The 22420-nt window shown below is 39.9% G+C and overlaps 2 protein-coding genes across 3 annotated transcripts in view; one reads left to right on the top strand and one right to left on the bottom strand.

Moving 5' to 3' along the window:
* Nucleotides 1–22420, top strand: part of MTHFD2L (methylenetetrahydrofolate dehydrogenase (NADP+ dependent) 2 like) — a 147236-nt gene that overhangs the window by 114592 nt on the left and 10224 nt on the right. For both annotated transcript variants that reach the window (XM_045473752.1, XM_045473753.1), the window contains one exon: nt 3062–3187. In XM_045473752.1, coding sequence (XP_045329708.1) covers nt 3062–3187 — 126 coding nt within the window. The remainder of the gene's footprint in view (nt 1–3061; nt 3188–22420) is intronic.
* LOC123595856 (40S ribosomal protein S3a-like) lies at nt 454–919 on the bottom strand. Its single transcript, XM_045473756.1, has one exon. The coding sequence runs from the start codon at nt 844–846 to the stop codon at nt 505–507; it is 342 nt and encodes a 113-aa protein (XP_045329712.1). The 5' UTR covers nt 847–919; the 3' UTR covers nt 454–504.

The raw sequence follows: 22420 nt of genomic DNA, 5'->3' as shown, positions 1-22420 counted from the left end.
TTCTAGGTTTTCTACAGTGGACATATGTGATGTCATCATCAGAAAAAAATAAACACATATTTAAGGTTTTTCTATTTTTTAATTTTCCTAACAATTAAAATCAAGCTCACATTTATCTCTATTTTGAAAATTGTGCATTTGTTATTGCCAGTCTGATATTCTCAGAGCAAATGTAATGAACTATTACAATCGAGAGAGAAATCTGGATCTTTCTCAAAAGCTGGATTATAGTAACCATTTCATCAACATTTTCATCTTAAAAATATTTTCTGCAGCTATCTATAATCAACTTATGGCTTTTCTAAAAAAAGAAAAGATTTTATTAACCATCTATAAAACTTGCATCCGGATCACTACAGCTTAAAATAGATCACTACCCTTTCAGAGCTGTTTAGTAACTAAGAGCAATGGATGAAATCCAAACAACAACTCAGAGAAGTTCACATCGGAACATCGAATTCACCAAGCTTAGATTATTTAAAAAGAGTGATCGATAATTAAACATCACACATAAGACTTTTTGTCACCATTAAATGTCTGAATTTTGAACAGATTCTTGGACTGTTTAAGACTCATATCCATCAGCTCGTTCAATATGGCACTGGTCTCGTCCTCAGTAGCTTTGCCAGAACTACTACCTTCCCCATGAAGCTCCATGAGCTCTCCCAATTCAAACTTGAGCTTCTTCAGCACTTTGACTTTTCTGACAAAGATATCATGGAGTGGATAAATAGACTGGTAAGGCTTTTCTGATGCTATGTCTTTTCTGATGCTATCTGCAATCAATTTATTGGCCATTTCTTTCAAGTCATTTGTCTGCACCTCTCGGGTCATGATCTCCATCATCTTTTTCAGAATTTGGTGGACCTATTGGTGCTGAGCATAAGAGGTCTTCCGAATCTGATTGTCTCAGTTTTTAGTAAAACCAACACAAAGTAGATGAAGCAAATAACCGTCAGTAATCTTGACATCAACATGGGCTTCAATCATGGTCTGCCTCTTTTTTTTTTTTTTTTTTTTTTTTACCATGGAATATATTTTGTCACGGGTAAGATCCATGCTATGGAAATTAGTCAGGCAGTTTGGGCCCTAAAATCCTCAGTAATTAGATTGAATTTTCTAAATCCAGTTTCATCATTCTGCAGACCAGCAAGGATCACTTCGATGACCATCGAGGCCATCAGATCCTATTTTGGTTCTTTGAGTTCTTATAACTAGTGTTTTTCCAATATTTTTTATATTGAACACAGCTGGCGCTTTCACATTATACCCATCTTTCTTATAAAATGGATCAATCACTTTCTTCTTGGCTTCCTTTATGCTGCCTTTCTTAAGGTGCTTGTTCTTCAGATTGGTATGGCACTGCTCAGGGAGCCAAAAGGCTAGGTTTTCTTTTTCTATTGGATTCCAAGAAAAAAATGGGATTTTATTACTATCTTTAGAACAATACTCAATATCTATGCTAGAACTGATAAAAAGAAGTTCTATGGGCTAGGGTAGGAAAGCATGAGAAAAAAAACATATTTCAAACATTGACGCCTCATTGATTATATTATTATGTGACTAAGGAATGTATCAGGTAGCTACATCTATTTTAGCACTGACTGTTTCTTTATAGCCATTAAAATCTTAATTGTACTAAAAATCATATGCCATCTGGAATGCATAAGAGGATAATTTAGGTAGAAGAAAGCCTCTGACAACACAACATTGAGTCCTTTTCATGCAAAGGATGTAGAATGTGAAAATGAGTAAATCACCTGCTAGACACGGTGTCCACCAGAAGCATTGTGACAGACTAAAGATGACCACAAAATCTTTGATTTTCCTCCCACTGAGAAATGGAGTTTCTGTCTGTCCTCTTAAATCTAACTAGATTCTGTCACTGCTTGACTGATAGAATATGACAGAAATGATATTGTGCCAGCTCCCAGGTTCTAGGCTTAAGTGACCGGCAACTTCTGCTTCCTGTCTCTTGGAGCACTGACTCTTGGAAGCCAGACGCCAGGCTGTGGGAAGCCCAAGCCACAGGAGACTCCAAGCCTGTATGCCCCAGTTGACAGCCCCAACTGAGCTCCGCCAACTATGAGCAACAGCTATAGCCATGTGAGTGAGCCATCTTGGACAACCAGCCTAGTCACATTTTGAGATGACTCCAGCCTCAGCCACTGTCTGAGTCCAACTATGTGAAAGACTCCAGTGAAGATCCATCCAGCTGAGCTCAGTCATCCCACAGAGCCATGAAATGTAATAATAAAATATTTTAAGTCACTAAGCTTAGGAATGGTTTTTAATTATTAACAAAAATAACTGGAACATTAACCATTGTTAGCTGGTACTGTTGTACTTGAAATCAAGTTTGAAAATAATTATAGAAAATGCATGGTGATGTAAGATCTCTGTAGAGCTATCTTTCCAACTGCAATGGAGAAATAGTAGAGTTTAGTATATCTTATACCTTTCCAAGTCATATACAGACATAATGAATCAAAGAAGCGAAGAAAAAATAAGAAGAAAGCTCAAAATAACACTTCATGTTTGGAGTTGATAAAATACCACTATGTGTGTGGCACTTTAAAATTTACCACCACCCTGAGCATTTAAATTATTTTCACTTCATTTTTTTCTTTTTATCCAACCCACCCCCACCCCACCTCACCCTTCTTTGTCTCTACCTCCAATTTCCAAGTAGTTTTCATTCCACCCAACCTCAACAGGAGCCTGTTTCATAGCCATGATGTCCCTATGCTATTTATAGTATGTGAAATATACAAGGATGCGACTCTAGTGGATATCCATCTGGAGAAATCTGATAGCAATCTCTGAGGTGAAAGGGTAAATCCAGGTAGGATTTTAAGCACAGAAGCCCCCATGTGCTGCCTTTATTCTTCTGCTTCATCGGAAATGATCAAGTGCCGTTGGTTTCTTCCTAGAAACAGTGTATGTTGTATATTTTTTTAAAGCCATGACAACAAAACATTAGCTGTATAAACCTTTGGTATGCTCAAGGACAAAGTTTAAATATTTTCCAGAGTGTTTTACAACTGTGTTTTGCTTTCAGGTATTCCTAAGTTGATCACATCTGATATGGTTAAAGAAGGTGCTGCTGTAATTGACGTGGGTATCAACTATGTCCACGACCCAGTGACAGGAAAGACAAAACTGGTTGGAGATGTGGACTTTGAAGGTAATAAACTATCTCTTTTGATAAGTGAAGAAAATGAAAGATTCTACTTTGCATGTTTTTAGAAACTTTGTATTTCATGCAAGCATTTTAGAAATGAACTTTTCTAAACTTCATTTCTAAACTTTTCTAAACTTCATTTCTAAAATGAACTTTTAGAAAGAGAAACTGTATTTGATGCAAGCATTATTAAGTTGATAATCATTACACCTCTTTCCTCTGAGGCAAAAGTTTAGTCACTTCCATATTTCCTTCCTTCCTTCCTTCCTGCCTTCCTTCCTACCTTCCTTCCTTCCTTCCTTCCTTCCTTCCTTCCTTCCTACCTTCCTACCTTTCTCCCTCCTTCCCTCCCTCCTTCCTATCCTCCCTGCCTGTCTTTCTTCCCTTCTTTCTTCTTTCCTTCTCTCACTTCTTGGGAGGAAAATACAATTACACCATTAATATTTAGTTTTATATTAGGGGCACTTGGGTGGCTCATTTGGTTAAGCATCAGACTTCTGCTCAGGTCACCATCTCCCGGTTCAGTTCTCAAGTTTGAGCCCCGTGTTGGCTTCTGTGCTGACAGCTTGGAGCCTGGAGCCCACTTCAGATTCTGTGCTCCCTCTTTCTCTGTCCCTCACCCACTCATGCTCTGTCTCTCTCTCAAAAATAAATAAACATTAAAAAAAAAAAGATTAAGTTCCTTATAGTACAGGTTTTGCAGGTTTTTAGTGAAAGAATGCAGCTGGCCTTCTGTACCAGGCATTATTTTTACTTTTTTTGGAGTGTCTCTATACTTTGCTATCCATGCTATATATTCAGCCATTCACTCTTTTTTGTTTTTTGAGGCACATTTTATTTATTTTTTATTTTTTTTTATTATATGAAATTTATTGTCAAATTGGTTTCCATACAACACCCAGTGCTCATCCCAAAAGATTCCCTCTTCAATGCCCATCACCTACCCTCCCCTCCCTCCCACCCCCCATCAGCCCTCAGTTTATTCTCAGTTTTTCAGAGTCTCTTATGCTTTGGCTCTCTCCCACTCTTTTTTTCTTTTTTTTTCCTTCCCCTCCCCCATGGGTTTCTGTTAAGTTTCTCAGGATCCACATAAGAGTGAAAGCATATGGTATCTGTCTTTCTCTGTATGGCTTATTTCACTTAGCATCACACACTCCAGTTCCATCCACGTTGCTACAAAGGGCCATATCTCGTTCTTTCTCATTGCCATGTAGTACTCCATTGTGTATATAAACCACAATTTCTTTATCCATTCATCAGTTGATGGACATTTAGGCTTTTTCCACAATTTCAGCCATTCACTTTTAAAGCCTTGGGGTGTGTTTGCTAATCCTAACTATATTTCAGATCTGGAGAGTTACCTGGATAATTCAAGTCAACATTCCTCACTTGTATTTTAAAGAGGATGAGGAAGAGGAACTAGGATAACATTTCTATGGCCATTGAAGGGGATAAGGCAGCAAATATGTAGTAACAAAAAACAGTTGTAACTCAATGTCTTATCTACTGAGCCCCTCACAGATAGTTTTAGATACCTGACCCCTAATCCAATTTTACTTCCATATCTTTGTCAGATACTTGGATGCATTCAGATTTTCAGTATAATCTAGGAATCCTTAGTTGTCCAATAAGATATAAATTTAGTAAATGGAGGTATTTTCATATTAGAAATATAATATATACATATATATTAGATTAATCATTTGGCCAAAAAAGCAGGGCCATGTCAAGAACTTTATCAGCCATAGGTGTGTCTTTATAGATAAACTAAAAGGAATAATAGATGACATGGTCTTTAAAAAAATTTTTTAATGTTTATTTTTGAGAGAGACAGAGTGTGAGTGGGGGAGAGGCAGAGAGAGAGAGGGAGATACAGAATCCAAGCAGGTTCCAGGCTCTCAGCTGTCAGCCCAAGCCCAACTCGGGGCTCCAACTCACGGACCGTGTGATCATGACCTGAGCCGAAGTCAGACGCTTAACCGACTGAGCCACCCAGGCACCCCTAGATGATGTGATTTTTAAAATAATTCCAATTGTACATTTCTTCTTGGAATCTGGTCATCAGGCAATGATTTACCGAAGTCCTAGCATGGTATTGAATGAAACCTAACATGCAGGCACCCAAGTGTTCTAGGGTATTGGTCCCATGTTTGTGAGACTGCAGGTTGTAGCACGTAGGCAATCTGAGCCTGGTGCTAAAAAAGAAAGAAAGAAAGAAAGAGAGAGAGAGAGAGAGAGAGAGAAAGAAAGAAAGGAAGGAAGGAAGGAAGGAAGGAAGGAAGGAAGGAAGGAAGGAAGGAAGGAAGGAAAACCTGAGGACACATACATGTGCAGCAATACATTCTGGAGACAGAATGGCAAATAAGAGCAAAGTACCGACAGCACACTGCTCTCGTAGGCGGTCATTCGCAAGGTCCCTGCCAGTGATGGAGATTCAGGTCAGCAGGGGGATCCCTGCGGGTAACCACGGCTGTCTGTGTACATGTGCGTGTTACGTGTACGTGCTGAACTCCTCAGGAAGTGTCCTCATTTCTTTATTTTCACTTGTCATGTTCAATCGGTAATATCAGATATCAATAATTTGTGTGAATTTCTCAACTTCAAAGGGTAAGGATACATTTCGTTTTAAAACCTGACCTCGTTTTTTCTCTTTATTTTTGCACTGTCATTCTGCTTCTTGGTGACATTACAGTTACCACGTGTTTATTGCAAAATCACCGTACGCTTCTGGTGCACCCAGATGGCACAGACAGAACGTGATAGCCAGCTCGAGGCAAGAAAAGCAGAGATGTTTGCAGTTCTCAACCTTGACTCTGCTCGTAGAGCAAACTTACCCAGCAGTGCAACACATCTTTTGAGACCCTTCTCCCGTACAATTGTTCATTGGTCTCAAAGCATTTCCACGCATTCTTATGTTTAGCTAAGAATGCTTTTTGCTTGTGGGGTATTATAAAAACACTAAAAATGAGCTTTTGGGGGTGTGCGCGTATGCTTAGTCACACACGAATATGCACTTCAGATCGCATACCATTCCATTTGGCGGAATCTATTAAACTGAACTGCAGTTATGCATATCTAGGTATATAATGATATAAAAAAGGGAAATGACAAAGAGAAACAAAGACGTAAGATAAACAGGCAAGTGCATTGGGCTGGGAGACAGAGAGGTGTTTTAGACCTAGCATCGTAACCCAGGAACTTTGCAGCCTCCCTGGCCGTCAGTGGTGTTATCGGTTAAATGGTAGCAGTGACAGGAGTGGCTCCTTCCAGCCCTTGTGTGTGCTGCATCTTGGACATCCAGCTGAGTGCTACCAAACGGTTATGTAGAAACACAGAAACTTTGGGTAGGTCAGGCTTTTCTGCTTCTGTCATAAGGCCACGCCCATCTTATTGATAATATTACCCTTGCTCACCCCCTGGATCACAGAACCAGGGCCCTAAGGAAGACCTGGACTTGGTAAAGAAGACCTTGCCAGTGAGGCCGTGACTCAGCCACCCGGAGGAACATGCAAGTGATAGGTTTTGACATGTTGCTCTTCAGGTTCTTCATCGGGACTTAACCTGAGGTGAGGGATGATCCCTCGGCTGCAAGGGAGGAACTCCAACTTGGGTTATGCCGTAAAACTTGTAGGCAGCCGTGGCTGCAGGTTGCCAGAGGGAAAGTGTGGCTGCTTTGTCAGTATCGGTGAACATTTCCCTCTCACTGTATAGCCAAGATAAACAAATGGGTGTAGGTAAAGTCAAATGTTAAAGTAAATTGTCCTTGCAGACATTTTCAGCTCTCGAATAAAGGAAACAGGGTGGCCGTTGGTGGGAATGATTTTTAAAGAATAATTTCATTCATGGACCCCATTTGAGAAATATTAGAAATATGTAAATATTTGTAAATTCAGTGATTTGTGAAACCAGGAGTCGTTTGTATCTATTTTCTTTCTAAGAAAATATGGATGCCTACGTGTAATCTTTATTATTAGATGTTTTGGCCTCAGTTTTGAATCAGACGCCTCTCCTCTGAGTGCTATTTTGTATCAGATACAGCGTGAGGCTTGCATCACCCTTTACTATAGTTCTTGATGGAAGGAGACATAAATCATCCTAAATATTTCTTTTTGTTGCTAATGTCAGGTTTTGGTTTTGGTGTAAATACAGTTGTCTCCAGACTACATCTTCCTTCATCTTCTAGGGTTTCCTGTTCTCACTTTTTTCTCTGCTCTGTTCTCTGCTTCCTTCTTTCTTCATTCTCCTTCTCCTGAGTCCAGAATAGAGTCAAATGGGCCTTCCTGAGCTGGTGGCCTAGAGGGAAATAATTGTCCCTCCCTCCACCATTCCTCCAACAACTCCCTTCCACCTTGGTCACAAAATTGCCAATATTCTTAGACAGGAGACAGGCAAATCTAGTAGAAAATTATGCGGAGAGTAAGGAAGGTAGGAAAGGCTTTCTTACATGGGGAAACCCTTTTCTCAGGTCATTTGGAATTATTCTTTATTTAGTGATAATAGTAGTTGGCGTTTGAGAGGTGGTTACCATTCTCAGCCTTTTATACCCCTAAATTATTCATTTAATTCTTATGATAGCCCTATAAGGTAGCCGTATAAGGTATTGTTATTATCCCCCATTTTACAGAGGCACACAAAGCCTGGGCATCTTTGTCCAGAGATGACACATAATGGGACACTGTGTGTTCGTAGCCAGGCATTTGGAATTTCTACCCTGCTTTGTCTTCACTATTCTGTATTTAACTATGTTAATACTTTCATTTTTCTTTTTTTTTTTTAAGTTTATTTTGTGTGTGTGTTTGTGAGACAGAGAGACAGAGAGACAGAGAGAGAGACAGAGACAGGGAGGGAGAGAGAAGCCCAAACGGGCTCTGTGCTGTCAGAGAGGCTCAATCCCACGAATCATGAGATCATGACCCAAGCTGAAACCAAGAGTCAGATGCTTAACCGACTGAGCCACCCAGGTGCCCCAATACTTCTTTTTAAGACATGAAGTTATTTCTTTTATGTTCCCCCTAGGATATATACAATAGCAAGTTTTAAAAGTGTCTAGACAAGAGTATCAGTGTTTGTCCTCACTCTATGTGGTTCTGATATGCACAGATGTCAGTTATCATGGTTTAGTTAAATAACACCAATCCTGCAACAGAGTGGTTTCAATTTCAGTTAGTTTGCTATATTACCTGTAACTGCATTAAGTGCAAACTTTTCTGCCAGCTCTTCAATGTAGAAATCATTATGCAAATAACAAATATGCACAGTGATCTGCGGCCAATGACATCACTTCTTCTAAGTCTGTTGGTGATTGTTCATGGGACATCTTACTCAGTTCAGTGAAGTGTGTAGTTCTATTGACTCCTTTTTTCCCACTAATAAACCACATGACATTTTATAAAAGTAGATCACAAACAGAGGGAATTGCCAGCAAAGATATAAAAAGTGATAATGCTGAAAGATTCTGGATATGGAGCCAGAGGAACTTAGCAAAGGTGAAGTTCTCCATGTAAATGAGAAAAGTAGTTGCTGCTAAAAGGACAACAGTGTCCCAGAGGAAGTGACACTGGCATAAAACTTCACATGAAAAGAACTCTCAGAGCGGTGCCCGGATGGCTCAGTCGGTTAAGCATCTGACCTTGGCTCCAGTCATGATCTCACAGTTTGTGGGTTCAAGCCCCACGTCTGGCTCTGTGCTGACAGTTCAGAGCCTGGAGCCTGCTTCAGATTCTTTCTCTCTCTGCCCTTCTCCTGCTCGTGCTCTGTCTCTCTCTCAAAAATAATTAAACATTTAAAATAAATAAATAAAAGAAGTAAAAGAACTCTCAGATATATTTAATGGCATTAACATGCAAATACAAAATGTTAGAAGCTGATCCAAATTTGGAAAGGAATCTGAAATTCACCAAGGCATAGGAAAGATGCTCACCGTATACTGCATGGTATGTGACCAGAAGAACACAAAAATTGTTCAAACTACCCTTGATGAGTTTTTACAAATAAATAAAAGGCTTTAATACTCAATGTTTCTAATGTTTTAAATAAATTATGGCATACTAAATAAATGTTTTACTATTTTCAATTCCCTATATGTTTATAAACCATAGAGAGAGAATTTTTAATGTTTTCACCAACATTTTTAAAGGTTACTGAACAAATGTAATGTCCTCCAATGATTATTAAAATTGCTCTGCACTGTTTCAGCTTGCACAGTCATTTGTATGTTTTTTTTTTTTTTTCTGCTACTGTGAAAAGTGAGCACTGCCCATATTTATCTCTATGTCTAGGGAAATTAGTGGTCATAGAGTTCAAATTCAGATCCAATGCCATGATCGCCTCCACTATGTGACTGTTCAATTGTGTTTGATTATAGTGCCTCAGGATTACTACCCAGGTATGTTGTTGAGGGTTGCAGGTATGCTTGGCTTAGCACCTTTCCTAGGGAATCCACACTGGTGCTTTTCTTGATAATAGATCCAAGTTAGGACCTTTCTTCAGCACCATTCCTCTCTGGGTCCCTTGAGGAGTTAATGGGGCCTTAAAGTTATTACTGAATTGAAATGCTGTTTTGGTTTGAATTGATCCTCGATCATAGAATTCAAGATGGTACATCATTGCTTCCAGCCTCTGACAGGTACCACCATTCCCCTTCCATTACCTGAATATGCCTCTCCCTTCTAATTTAAGGCAGTAAAAGAAGAGCAGTATTTTAAAAAGCATCTGTGATAAAAATTATTTTGTATGTCTAAGAATTCTTTGTAATAAGTAACAATCATGCAACAAGTAATTTATCTGAAAAATTTAGATTTCCTGTACAGATTAAAAAAAAATACTAACAGTGGAACCTATCTACTTTCCCCTGGTCATTTTCTATTAGTAGCTTTGAGAGAAACTTCATACATTTCTAACAAATAAGACTGTATCCTCATAAGGTGGAAACAAGAGATTATGTGGTATGAGTTGTAAATTGCTTCTTCTGACTGGAAAGTAGTCTGTAGTCTTGGACAAGCTCATAATTATGCTGCTTTTATGACAGCAGTTCTCTGAATGGATTTGGTGAACTGGACAATCTAATTAATGACTTCCCGTGCTGTTAATTCAGGCTAACCTGGTTCACATTGGCGAGTTCTCAGGCCCCATTTGCACCTCCTAGCTACCACACAGATGTTTCTGTAGTCTTCTGAAGCTTTTAATAGCTTTGCCTCAGTTTTATGATGAATTCTTCAGGGATTGCAATGGAATGAAAGGGACTGGATTGTCTGCTCCTTGTTCTTTACCATCTCTCCTCCCTGTCTTCCATTCCTGACCACACCTCTCCACTCACTGGTCTGTACCAAAACAGGGAATAGAATGATGCTGGAAAGAACTGCTGAAAAAGGAAGGAGAGAGGCAGGAACAACATGTAGGCTCTTTTCTCAGAGTCCGAATAGGTGGGGCTGATGTCCAAGAGTGATCCTCTCTGCTGCCCTACAGGTATAGGACTACATAGAAATTACAGAGCTAAGTCTAAAGGTACAGTACAGTGTTGATGAAACCAATTTAAATTATAAGAGTAAAGAAGCCACATTATATGGAAAAGAAGGCCTACTCTAACACAAGCAATTTTTTTTAAACTATAGTTGCTTTCAGATGTTTTGCGTCTGCATATTTTATGTTGCTTGAGGAATATGTCTTATACCCTTAGATTTTTATCAGCCATTTTCCACGCAGAAGTCCTGGTTCCTGGTTATGTTTATTGAATATATCATAATTTGCCTCACTCTGTCTCTTTGTTAAATGATCAGTTGTTTCTATTTTTCCCCTCTCTCAGTATTATACCAGATGATAGATGAGGCTGCCGTAACAAAGGAATGGCAAAATACCTGAACTCCAAGATAGCTTAGCTGTCTTCTACAAAAGTCTGTGGAGTTAAACAGCCCTTCTTCATTCAGGGAGACTGTTTTCATCCATCTTGCTGTTTGTGTTCGTTTGATAAAACTGCCATAAGTAAGTTCCAAACACTGCATGGCTTAAACAGAAATTTATTTCTCACAAATCTGGAGGCTAGAAGTCAGAGATCAAAGTGTCCCCAGGGTTATTTCATCTGCGGCTTCTCTCTCCTTGACTTGTAGATGGCCAACTTCTCCCTGTCTTCACTTTGTCTTTCCTCTGTACATGTCTGTGTTCAAATTTTCTCTTCCTGTAAGGACACTAGTCATCTTGGATTAGGGTCCACTCTAATGGTCTCCTCTTAATTACCTCTGTAAAGACCCTATCTCCAAATATGGTGACATTCTGAAGGACTGATGGTTAGGACTTCAACATATGAATTTGGGGGAGTCATAATTCAGCCCATAACACTGTTCCACCTGAACCCTCTTCTTATCCACACAGTTGAAATTGAATTGCCTGCTCATCCATGTTTTCTTCCATCGAAAGGTAAAAGAGAGATGAGGGCATGTAACTTTACCTTTAAGAAAATTGAACTGAAAGTTGTATGCATCACTTCTGTGAGCATCCTATTGACCTGAATATAGCCACATGGCTACTCTATGTGGGAGCAAAAAGGATGTGGAATCCATAGGCTCTAGATGGGAAGTCATACTTGGATGAATAATGATCCATTCTGTGCATAAGAACTTGAAGACTAATCTCTTGACAAAAGAGAGACAGAGACAGAAACAAAGACACAGAGAGATTTCCTCATCCAGCATCTACATACCATTCAGTCTACCCTGAATTCTTTTAGCTGTGAATACTTCATTGTTTTTTTAGTCAGTTTCAAAACATGATCCACGTATTAACTCTTTCCTGTGGGGTCAGTGGATGCCTAATGTCAGTGAAGTCATGTCTTGGGTCAGATCTTACAATACTAACTCTGAACTCTGTATATAAAATATATACACTAAGTGTGGAGCCTACTTAAGACTCTCTCTCTCCCTCTCCTGCCCCTCCCCTGCTTGCTTGCACTCTCGAAATATATATATATATATATATATATATATATATATATATATATATATATATATATTTGTTGTTGTTTTGTTTTGTTTTGTTGCAAAGTGTAGATAGTACAATCTCACCAAAATGTCTTCAGTTCTAATTAAACTCATTTTTATTATTCAATCATCGGTAAAGACAAGACTTCATGCAATATTGAAAATTGTATCAGGTCCCTTTGTGGTTTCCATTTTCATGTCTCTTTACTGACCTTACTTTTGATCTCCTGGTCATTACTGATGTTTTCAGTATAGCCCTTCAAATTCTTTGAGTCATACTTTTTTACTGAAATATATGTCATACAATATGTTCACGACTTGGAAACATAGCTAGGAGAGAAGATCTAGATACCTGCCTTGACTCAGCCACCATCTGCAACTCATCCTGAATAGGAAAGACATGCAAGTTACCACCTGCTATGACCAGAAAAGAAAGAGAAACCCACAAAGTGAGACATGGCAGGAGAGCATGAGGTCTACTTAGGGTCTGCTGGGAAGGGAGCCAGCTAGGTGGTCCCTGAGATTCCTTCTGCCCCTGCTGGTCTTGCTGTGGCACAAACTGGCCCCAGGTGACCTGCTTCTTGAGCAAGGGTTCCCAAAGTGTCCCAGGGTAGGTCAGAGCGGGTGATACTAAGATCCCAGATAGATAGGGTAATAGCAGAGACAGGCCAGCCTTGACTAAATTGGGTCATTTGAATGAGAGGTAGGGCTGAAGGCCTCAGGGTGAGAATCTGCAGTGGACCCAGGGTCCCCAGCCCTAAGACATGGAGCTGTTGCTGCTGCTGTGGGGCTCAGCTAGAGACCAAGGGCCTTGGCCAGGCATACCCCAGAGACTCCAGTAGTGAGGGCAGTGGTACTTTAAGTAAGCTCTAGTGAAACCTGCAGGAACTAGGGGAAAGCCTATTAGAAAGTCCCATCTGCTGTTCCTGGGCTCAGGGCCCACATAGACTCTGCATGTCTCCTGGTTCGAGTACTAAAATTTTTGTATGTATGCCCAGCCCGGTATTTTCGCTGATAACTAGTGATGTTGAGCATCTTTCCATGTACTGGTTGGTCATTTGGATGTGTTCTTTGGAAAAATGTCTTTTTATGTCCTCTGTCCATTTTTTAATTGGATTGTTTGTTTTTTGTAATGAGTTGTTTGAATTCCTCAAGTATTTTTGATAAGGTATTTGGGGGTAATAACCCCTTATGTGATATATGATTTACAATATTTTCTCCTATTCTGTACGTTGCCTTCTCATTTTGTTGACTGTTTCTTTTACTGTGCAGATACCTTTTTTGCTTGAAGTAGTCCTGCTTGTTGATTTTTGCTTTTGTTTTCTTTGCTTTTGGTGTCATATCCAAAAAAAAAAAAAATCATTCCTAAGACCAATATCAAGGAACTTTTCCCCTATGTTTTCTTCTAGAAATTTTATAGTGTTGGTTTTTATATTTAAGTTCATTAATTTGGACTTAATTTTTATAAGTAGTATTGGATATGGGTTCAATTTCATTTTTCTACATGTAGTTAGTTCTCCCAACACTATTTACTGAACAAAGTATCCTTTCCCCACTAAGTGTTCTTGGCTCCCTTGTCAAATAATGGTTGACCTTGCATTCAGGGGTTTATTTCTATGCTTTCTACTTGGTTCCATTGGTTCTATGTGTCTGTTTTTATGCTAGTACCATAATGTCTTAATTACTCTAGCTTTCTGGTATAGTTTGAAATCAGGAAGTGTGATGCTTCTAGCTTTGTTCTTTTTTCTCAGTATTGCTATTGACTATTCAATGTCTTTAGTGGTCTCATACATTTTTTTTTTCCATTTCTGTGACAAATGCCACTGAATCTATAAATGGCTTTGGGTAATATGGATAATTTAACACTATTAATTCTCCCAGTCCATGAACATGGGATATCTTTCCATTTTTTGTGTGTGTCCTCTTCAATTTTCTTCTTCAAAGTCATGTAATTTCCATTGTAAAGATTCTTCATTTCCTGAGTTAAATTTATTCCTAAGTATTTTATTGCTTTTGATGCTGTTGCAAATGGGATCGTTTTCTTTATTTATTTTTCATATATTTCACTGTTAGTGTATAGAAATAACACCAATTTCTTTATGTTGATGTTATTTCTTTTAATTGTTTTTAATGTTTTATTTTTATTTTTGAGAGAGAGAGAGAGAGAGAGAGAGAGAGCATGCATGTGCACAAGGGTGGGGGGGGAGGAGCAGAGAAACAGAGAGACGGAGGATCCGAAGCAGGCTCTGTGCTGACAGCAGAGAGCCCAATGTAGGGCTTGAACTCATGAACCATGAGATCATAACCTGAGCGGAAGTCAGAGGCTTAACTGACTGAACCACCCAGGTGCCCCTCTGCATGTTGATTTTATGATCCAGCAATCCCACTTCTGGGTATCCAAAGGAAATGAGAACAAGATATCAAAAAGAGATCTATGTAATCATGTTTGTTGCAGCATTATTCACAATAGCCAAGATATGGAAACAAAAGCGTCAATCAGTAGATGAAAGGGTAAAGAAGATGTGGCATATATATATTCAATTGAATATTTTCAGCCATGAGCAAGAGGGAAATCCTGCCATTTGTGACGACATGGATGGACCTGGAGGGCATTATGCTTATTGAGATAAGTCAGACAAAGACAAATGCTGTGTGGTATTACTTATACGTGGAATCTGAAAAAGCCAAATTTGTAGAAACAGAGTAGAATGGTAGTTACCAGGGGCTGGGGGTGGGGGTGGGGGGAAGCTGGGAAGATGCTGTTAAAGGGTACAAACTCGCAACTAGAAAATGAATAAGTTCTGGAACTCACGCACATCATAGTGAATCTAGTCAGCAATACTATATTATATACTTCAAAATTGCTACAATACTAGATCTTAAGTATTTTCCCACAAAAAAGAAATGATAATTATGTGGTGTGTTACAGGTATTAAATAAAGCTATGATGGTAATCATATTGCAGTATATAAATGTATCGAATTAATCTGTTGTACATTTTAAACTTACACAATGTTTTATATAAATGATATCTCAATTTTAAAAATTAAAAAAAAAAACGACAGTGTGGGGGATCTTAAGTTCAGGCTGGGACACAGTGGGGACTAGGGCATGGGTAGGGCCTTCCCCTCCCAGTGTTATTTGTTTGCTGTCTGCTCCTCAGTGCCCTGCTTGCTCTTTGGAGCCTCCCATGGGGTTCTGTGTGCACCCTCCCATGGATAGTCTGGGAGAGCAGTGTGGCCAAGTGTCCTCCTGGAGCTAGATTATCCCACCCTGTAGGCAGTAGAGGGATGACATAGGACCAACACCAGCTCATTGAACTACTGGAGAGAACAATTTTCATGAGAGTTTGTGCTTAAACTTTGGGAGAAATGTGTGGATGGGGAGAGGATGGTCCTAGGGAGGGAGGGAAAGGGAGCTCCTAACCTGACTTGCCCTGGACATGAAGGAAAAGGAGAAGGCCCAGATCTTGGGCTGGTTCATCTGTCCATCTTACAACCTGCTTTTTTCTTAAACTACATCAAGAATGGTACACCCCAGCCTTGCAGGGGTCCCAACAGCTGAGCTCATTTCCTGCCAATGATTTTTTGTTCTTGTCCCATGATTCCCAGCACTGTACAGTCTGAGGGGCTTCTCTGGCCCCTCACAAGAGCCCTTTGCAAATAGCACTGACGAGCACAGTGAGAAGGGAAGGAGCCACCCATGGCCCTCTCAGGAATTTCTGGAAGCCAGAGCAGGGCTGAGGCTGGGATGCAGTAGGGGTTGAAGGGATATTATGTGTCAGGCATTGTGACAGGCATTTGAGATGCAACGATAATCTAAATAGGCAAAGTCCTAACCCGCAGGTTGCTTACATCAGGTTGGAGAAGACAGATAATAAACAAATGCATACACATCCATGTAATATATTAAGCAGTGTTTGGTGTTACAAAAATAAAACCAGATAAGGGAGGCTAGAGAATTAATAGAGTAAGGTCGCTAAAGAGGGTGTTCAGGAAAGACTCGCTGCCAACCTGAACAAAGTGAGGGAGGGAGCTGTGGATTTATGGGAGAGAAATATCCCCCCATGCAGAGCAGAAAGTGTGAAGATTTAGAGGATCAGCATGCCTAATGGCTTTCATGAGCTGCCATAAGACCATTATAACTGGAACAGAGTAAATAAGGGGACGAATCGGGGGAATAAAGTCCAAGAGGTAGCAGCAGGGATGCCATATCATGTAGGTCCTTAGAGGCCATGGAAAGGAATTTGGATTTTACAGTAAAGTAAAGTAAAGTAAAGTAAAGTAGCAAGGCTACTGAATATCAAGTAGACCTTAGAGAGGCTGGGATATAAATAGGATACCTGTTAAGAGGCTATTGTAATTATCCAAGAAAGAAATTATCCAAGATGGGGTGTGGACCAGCGTGGTAATGGGTGAAAGTGTTAACAGGTGGTTAGATGGTAGATATAATTTAAAGGAAGGGTCGGAATGATTGGCTGAATGATTAGATATAAAAGAAAGAGAAGAATCAATTATGACTCTAAGAGTTTTCAAATAAGCAAGAGCGAAGGTGCCAGTTCTAGAACCCTTTTGAGATGAGTCTGAAAAGATGAATGAATTTCACCTAAGTGTGCGTATATAAGGTGGAGAGGGGGCAGAGGGAGAAGAAGGGGCTCTTTCCAAATGAGAAAGAGCGGATCAAAGGCAAAGAAGAAAAATTGCAAAAGGTCTTTTGTACTCAAAAGTAGCTCAACATTGTTGAAGTAGGGAAGTATGACACTAAACAATTGTGAATTGTGCCCCAAGCAGCTGGAGGCTTACTTTGCATTTTTCAAAGCATCTCTACTTGACAGGAAATCCCTCCTACAACAAAAGGGAGTCTATAATTTGGGACTCTATCTGGTCAGAATTATTCCTCAAACTTCCAACCCTGTAGTCAAAATATGAGGACAAACGGGGGTCTAGAATTATATAGTACCATTTTCTAAGAAACTACTAGATGTGGAACTAAAACCTTGGAGTGCTTTTAAAGCAGCTTTTAATCTACATTTTCCCTTCTTTTACTATAGATCTCTTGTGTATGGATAGTATTTCACCTTTGAAACCTGAGGGTTACCTTTTCTGTCCATGCTCTTCGTAGATTATGTCCAATCTTTCTTAAAACGATTTCAATTTGGAGTCAGGCTGACTTAGGTATGAATCCTAGTTCTGTTGCATGAAACAATTATGATCTTAGGCAAATCCCTTCACCTCTCTGAGACTTGATTTTATCATCTGAAAAACAGATAATAATGCCTATCTTATAAAGTTGTTATGAAGATTATGTGAAATAATCACCTCACATGAGCTAATGTATGTAGCTTGCTGAGTATGGTCCCTGACAGAAGACAGTATGTGTGTGTGTTTGTGTGTATGCTCATTATTTGCCTTTTCTCTCCAGTCTCACTTTGGTACTAATCCAGAAGCACCTAACTTCGCGTTGCAGTTACCATCCTGCTCCTCACTGCTTTTCTGACCTCCACTCTCTTCTGGTCAAGTCTGTTCTTCACCCCAATATCATATGAATCAGCTTGAAGGCACTCATGCTTATCCCCATCTTCTCGAAACTCCCATAGAAGGTCTTACCTGCCTTGTTCATTTTGTTCTTGCTTCTGTACTACCTTGTACTTTCACTTGGTTGTTCCCTCCTGCCTTGTATGCCTCTGTAAGGTAAGCTTCTTGCCCTTTATTCCTTTTGTATCTCCACCCCACAGCAGGTTTTCTCCTTCCTAGTCATACCACGGGTCACATGTATGATCATCCTCGGTACTTATAAATCTCTAGTGTTACAATTACATTACAGGAGTAATTCCTTAAAGTTGCCTTAATGGGAACAAAAGCTGCCACTTGAGGTGGCATCAAACATATTATTAACCTACAACAACCCAGATCCAGTAATAATACGTCCACTGCGACATTCGTGGATTTACTCAACACACATTTCTCATTCAATGTATCTTCAAGGTACTGGGGATATAGCTATGCACAATATAAAGTTCCTGCTCTCATGGAATTTATATTCTCCAGATTACATGTTAAAGTGAGGTTCTTTTGGGACACCTGAGCGGCTCAGGTCGGTTAAGCATCCAACTTCAGCTCAGGTCATGATCTCACAATCCATGAGTTCGAGCTCCACATCGGGCTTTGTGCTGTCGGCTCAGAGCCTGGAGCCTGCTTCAGATTCTGCGTCTCCCTCTCTCTCTGTTCCTCCTCCGCTCGCACCCTGTCCCTCTCTCTCAAAAATAAATAAAGATTAAAAAAAATTAAAAAAAAAATAATGTCTCAAGTTTTTATTTAAATTCCAGTCGGTGCAATATTAGTTTCAGGAGTAGGATTTAGTAAATTGTCACTTACTTCTGGCACTCAGTGCTTATCATGAGTGCCCTCCTTTATACCCACCATCCATCTAACCCATCCCCTACCCACCTCCCCTCCAGCTGCCCTCATTTTGTTCCCTGTAGTTAAGAGTCTCTATGGTTTGCCTCCCTCTCTTTTTTTTTTCCTTCGCCTATGTTCATCTGTTTTATTTTTTTTTAAATTTTTTTTAACGTTTATTTATTTTTGAGACAGAGAGAGACAGAGCATGAATGGGGGAGGGTCAGAGAGAGGGAGACACAGAATCTGAAACAGGCTCCAGGCTCTGAGCCGTCAGCACAGAGCCCGACATGGGGCTCGAACTCACGGACCGTGAAATCATGACCTGAGCCGAAGTCGGCCGCCCAACCGACTGAGCCACCCAGGCGCCCCTCATCTGTTTTATTTTAAAGTAAGCATCTTTTGGAAATGGTTTGGCACTACTTACTACCAAGTGTGTGTTATACGAGATGGGAAAGTCAGAGAGTATTGCCAGTTTCTAAGGAAATGGCACTAGTTTTGAACAACTTGATCATTTTATTATTATTATTATTACTATTGTAAAAAAAAGTTACCAACACGATTTTCAGTGTTAATCATTTAATTTGATGATACGTATGTTAGTTCAGTCTGCCATAACAAATTACCACAGACTGGGTGGCTGAAACAATAGCATTTATTTTCTTATAGTTCTGGATGGAGTAAGTCCAAGATCACAGTGCCACCATAGTCGGATTCGGATGAGGACCCTCTCCTGGGTTACAGACAGCTAACTTCTCATTGTATCCTCATCCGGTGCAACGAGTGAGAGAGCTCTGTGGAGTCTTTTCAATAAAAGCATGAGTTCCATTCCTGAGGGCTCCACCCTCATGACTTAATCACCTCCCAAAGTCCCACCTCCTAATTCCATCGCATCCTAGATTAGGATTTTAACATAGAAATTTTGGAGGTACCCACACATTCAGTGCATAACAATATGGCCATTCTGACTCAAGGTATCAACTTTTGTGGTAGGTAATTACAAGGTAGCCCCCAAAATCCAGCTCAAGTATAAGGGAAGGCCTAACACTTTAACCCAGAGGTGATTTCTTCCAATCGTTTCGAAAAAGTTGATGGAAATTTGCAAAAGCTTCTTTGAGAGAGACTGTAACTAATGCTGAGGTCATAGTGCCCATGCAGCTCATTTCATAAAACAAGTAGTAATGGTCACTGTGAGATCTCTATCAGTGAGCCAGCTGCTGCCACTGTGGCTCACAACATGCTTACAATTTACGACACGATGCTCATTGCGAAGTCTAGATCTTTGAAATCAGGTCAGCTTTAAAGATCTTTTTAGAAGGTTGTATTTGACATCGAGCAACCTACCTTTATAGAGAATAAAGTCGAAACATAAAAAGGACATCCACAGGAACAAGAGAAGTGCCCAGTGATTCTGTAAGTTTCTCTTCTTCTTTTACACCTAATGATGAGATTTTTTTTTTGTAGTTGCTTGTCAGGATCCCATATTACAATACAAATATCGATGGAAGGATATTTTATCTCCTACTATCTTGGGTTGATTATGGCAGGATACCAACATTAAGGCCTTGCCAGGAGATTTGGAGGATGCTCCAAACAACCCATCTAGTTTACAGATGTGTCACTGTATGATAGGAATGTTCAGTGGTTTGAGGAAAAAGGACTGGGAAGAATGACAGGAGTAAATGACGATTATGTTTCTTTTAAAGAAGTCATGAAAAGGACATATTGTTAGTCTTTTTGGTAGAGTACTAGAAACATACATGGCAGTGATCCTTACTCTGGCCTACCAAAATGGAAACTGGCAATGGTAGCTGACACCCTCCATGGTCAGAAAGGAGGTTCCACTGATGGGTCATAGACAGAGTTCACAGAAAGCAATTTCGAATTTTCATTTGGTGATTGATTTGCTATTTGGTCCCATCGAATGCCTTCTGGGTGGTCTGAGCAGTACTTTTTAGTATTCATATCTATGAGACAGGTCGCTGGATATATAGAGATTTGATTTAATGTGAGGAGAAAAGTAAAGGAAAAAAAAGGCTTAGCCACCCTACACATACAGATAGCATTATAAATAGGTGAGGGATGCATTGATCTAAATGCAGCCCACCAAACTACTGAAGCCAATGCACTTTGTATTGAAATGTGGATCAGAGTCTCTTTCTCTTGTAATCCATCAGGACATTAATCCTGTCCATCCCATTAGTGCCCCAAAGGGTGCTGTGATAATGAATGTCCTCATACATGTAGACATCTTGTAGAAACCCCAGAATCAGCCAACCAGATAAATACAAGAGGAAGCATAGTAAATTACCTTTGGGGCATCTGATTCCTTGTTGCCTTGCAAGAGTTCAATGGTGAGCCATTCACTTGTCAAGGAGCCCTTTACTCTCTGTGGTTCATCATCAAATGCTCTTAAGTGTCATTTTTATATCAACTATATGAGAAAGTGGAGTGTTTTCCATATTACCGCCTGAGTCATACTATTTTTCCAGTCCTATGCCAGTCAGGTTTTTCTGGTTGTTATTCATGTACTTCATTTTCCTGAAGCTTGTCTCCACTTCATTATAGTGGATGTGTATAGAGGTCATGTCTAAATGGCCTGCATTTAGAAGCATGGGAAAATTCTCTAAGCATTTAATTTAGACAATTACCCATGTATACTAGACTGGTGAAATTCATATGAGAGAAACAAGAAAATTTCCATCTGCTGTCTTGCCACACATAAGGAATCATTCCTTTTCCTTTTGGGGAAGGAAGTTGGTTTTAAAAATTATTTGTGGCAGGGGCGCCTGGGTGGCCCAGTCGGTTGAGCATCCAACTTTGGCTCAGGTCGTGGTCTTGCAATTTATGAGTTCAAACCCCGTGTCAGTCTCTGTGCTGACAGCTCAGAGCCTGGAGCCCGCTTTGGATTCTGTGTCTCCCTCTCTCTCTTCCCCCTCCACCACTCATGCTCTCTCTCTCAAAAATAAATAAACATTAAAAAAATTGTTTTAAATTATTTGTGGCATTGTTGCAAATCTGACATGGCCATAGAGTACTTCCTTAAGAATGACAGAGAACTGGACAAAATACAAAGAGAGATAAAACAATATTACAGGAACTTGAGACACCAGTTTCTCATCCTCCACCCAAAAATACGTTTATAAAGCACAAATATATTCTTTGACTTTGCCAGAATATACAATTTCCAAGCCATAATAGCAAAATTAATGGTGTAGGTATATCCGGAAACTCTATTAGTTGGAACCTTTGGAGTAGTATATAATGTGCTGAAGCAGAAATTCACCATCTGCCAAAGAATTATTGAGTCTTCCTAACAAAGTATGTTAGGTGAGAGTTTGGGTTATTAAGTCCAGATGCTAGGAACCTGAGAACGTAAAGTTTCCAGGGGAAATAAACATACAAGCCAGAGACACACTGTCATGAGGCATGCATTGCTGGTACCAAAGATTAATGATCCCATACATTTTCTTTTATTCTTACCTAAGTTGTTAAAGGGCATTTTGATGTCTCTTAAGTTGCTACTCGTATCCTTCGTGAGTAATCTTTCCACACCTTGGACTGGGCACCTAGTTTCTTCCATCATCCCTGTCATCCCCTCAAATTGGAAACATGAAACAACCTCTGCTCCATAGTTCTGGCTCTAGTCCTGACCTTGAAGCATGGTTGTCTTCAAGTAAGAATAATGGAAAAGATGTCAAGCGCGCCGACCTTAATTCTTTGCTTTAGAAATCTGAAGCCAGTAACTGAAAAAAAAGCAGTCATCCACATGGTGGAGAAAAAGGAACACAACAGGTCAGATTCCAGATCTCAGACTACAAAAGGATTTCTTGGGGGGAGGAGGCGCGTGGGTGGCTCAGTCGGTTAAGTGC

This window comes from Leopardus geoffroyi, chromosome B1 (assembly GCF_018350155.1).
Source record: "Leopardus geoffroyi isolate Oge1 chromosome B1, O.geoffroyi_Oge1_pat1.0, whole genome shotgun sequence".
NCBI lineage: Eukaryota > Metazoa > Chordata > Mammalia > Carnivora > Felidae > Leopardus > Leopardus geoffroyi.
The sequence above is the reverse complement of the archived record's forward strand: the minus strand, read 5'-3'. Positions and strand labels throughout refer to the sequence as shown.

Bases quoted from the DNA above. Each gene is read 5' to 3' on its own strand.
- LOC123595856 (XM_045473756.1), bottom strand. From the start codon at position 846: ATGATGGAGATCATGACCCGAGAGGTGCAGACAAATGACTTGAAAGAA.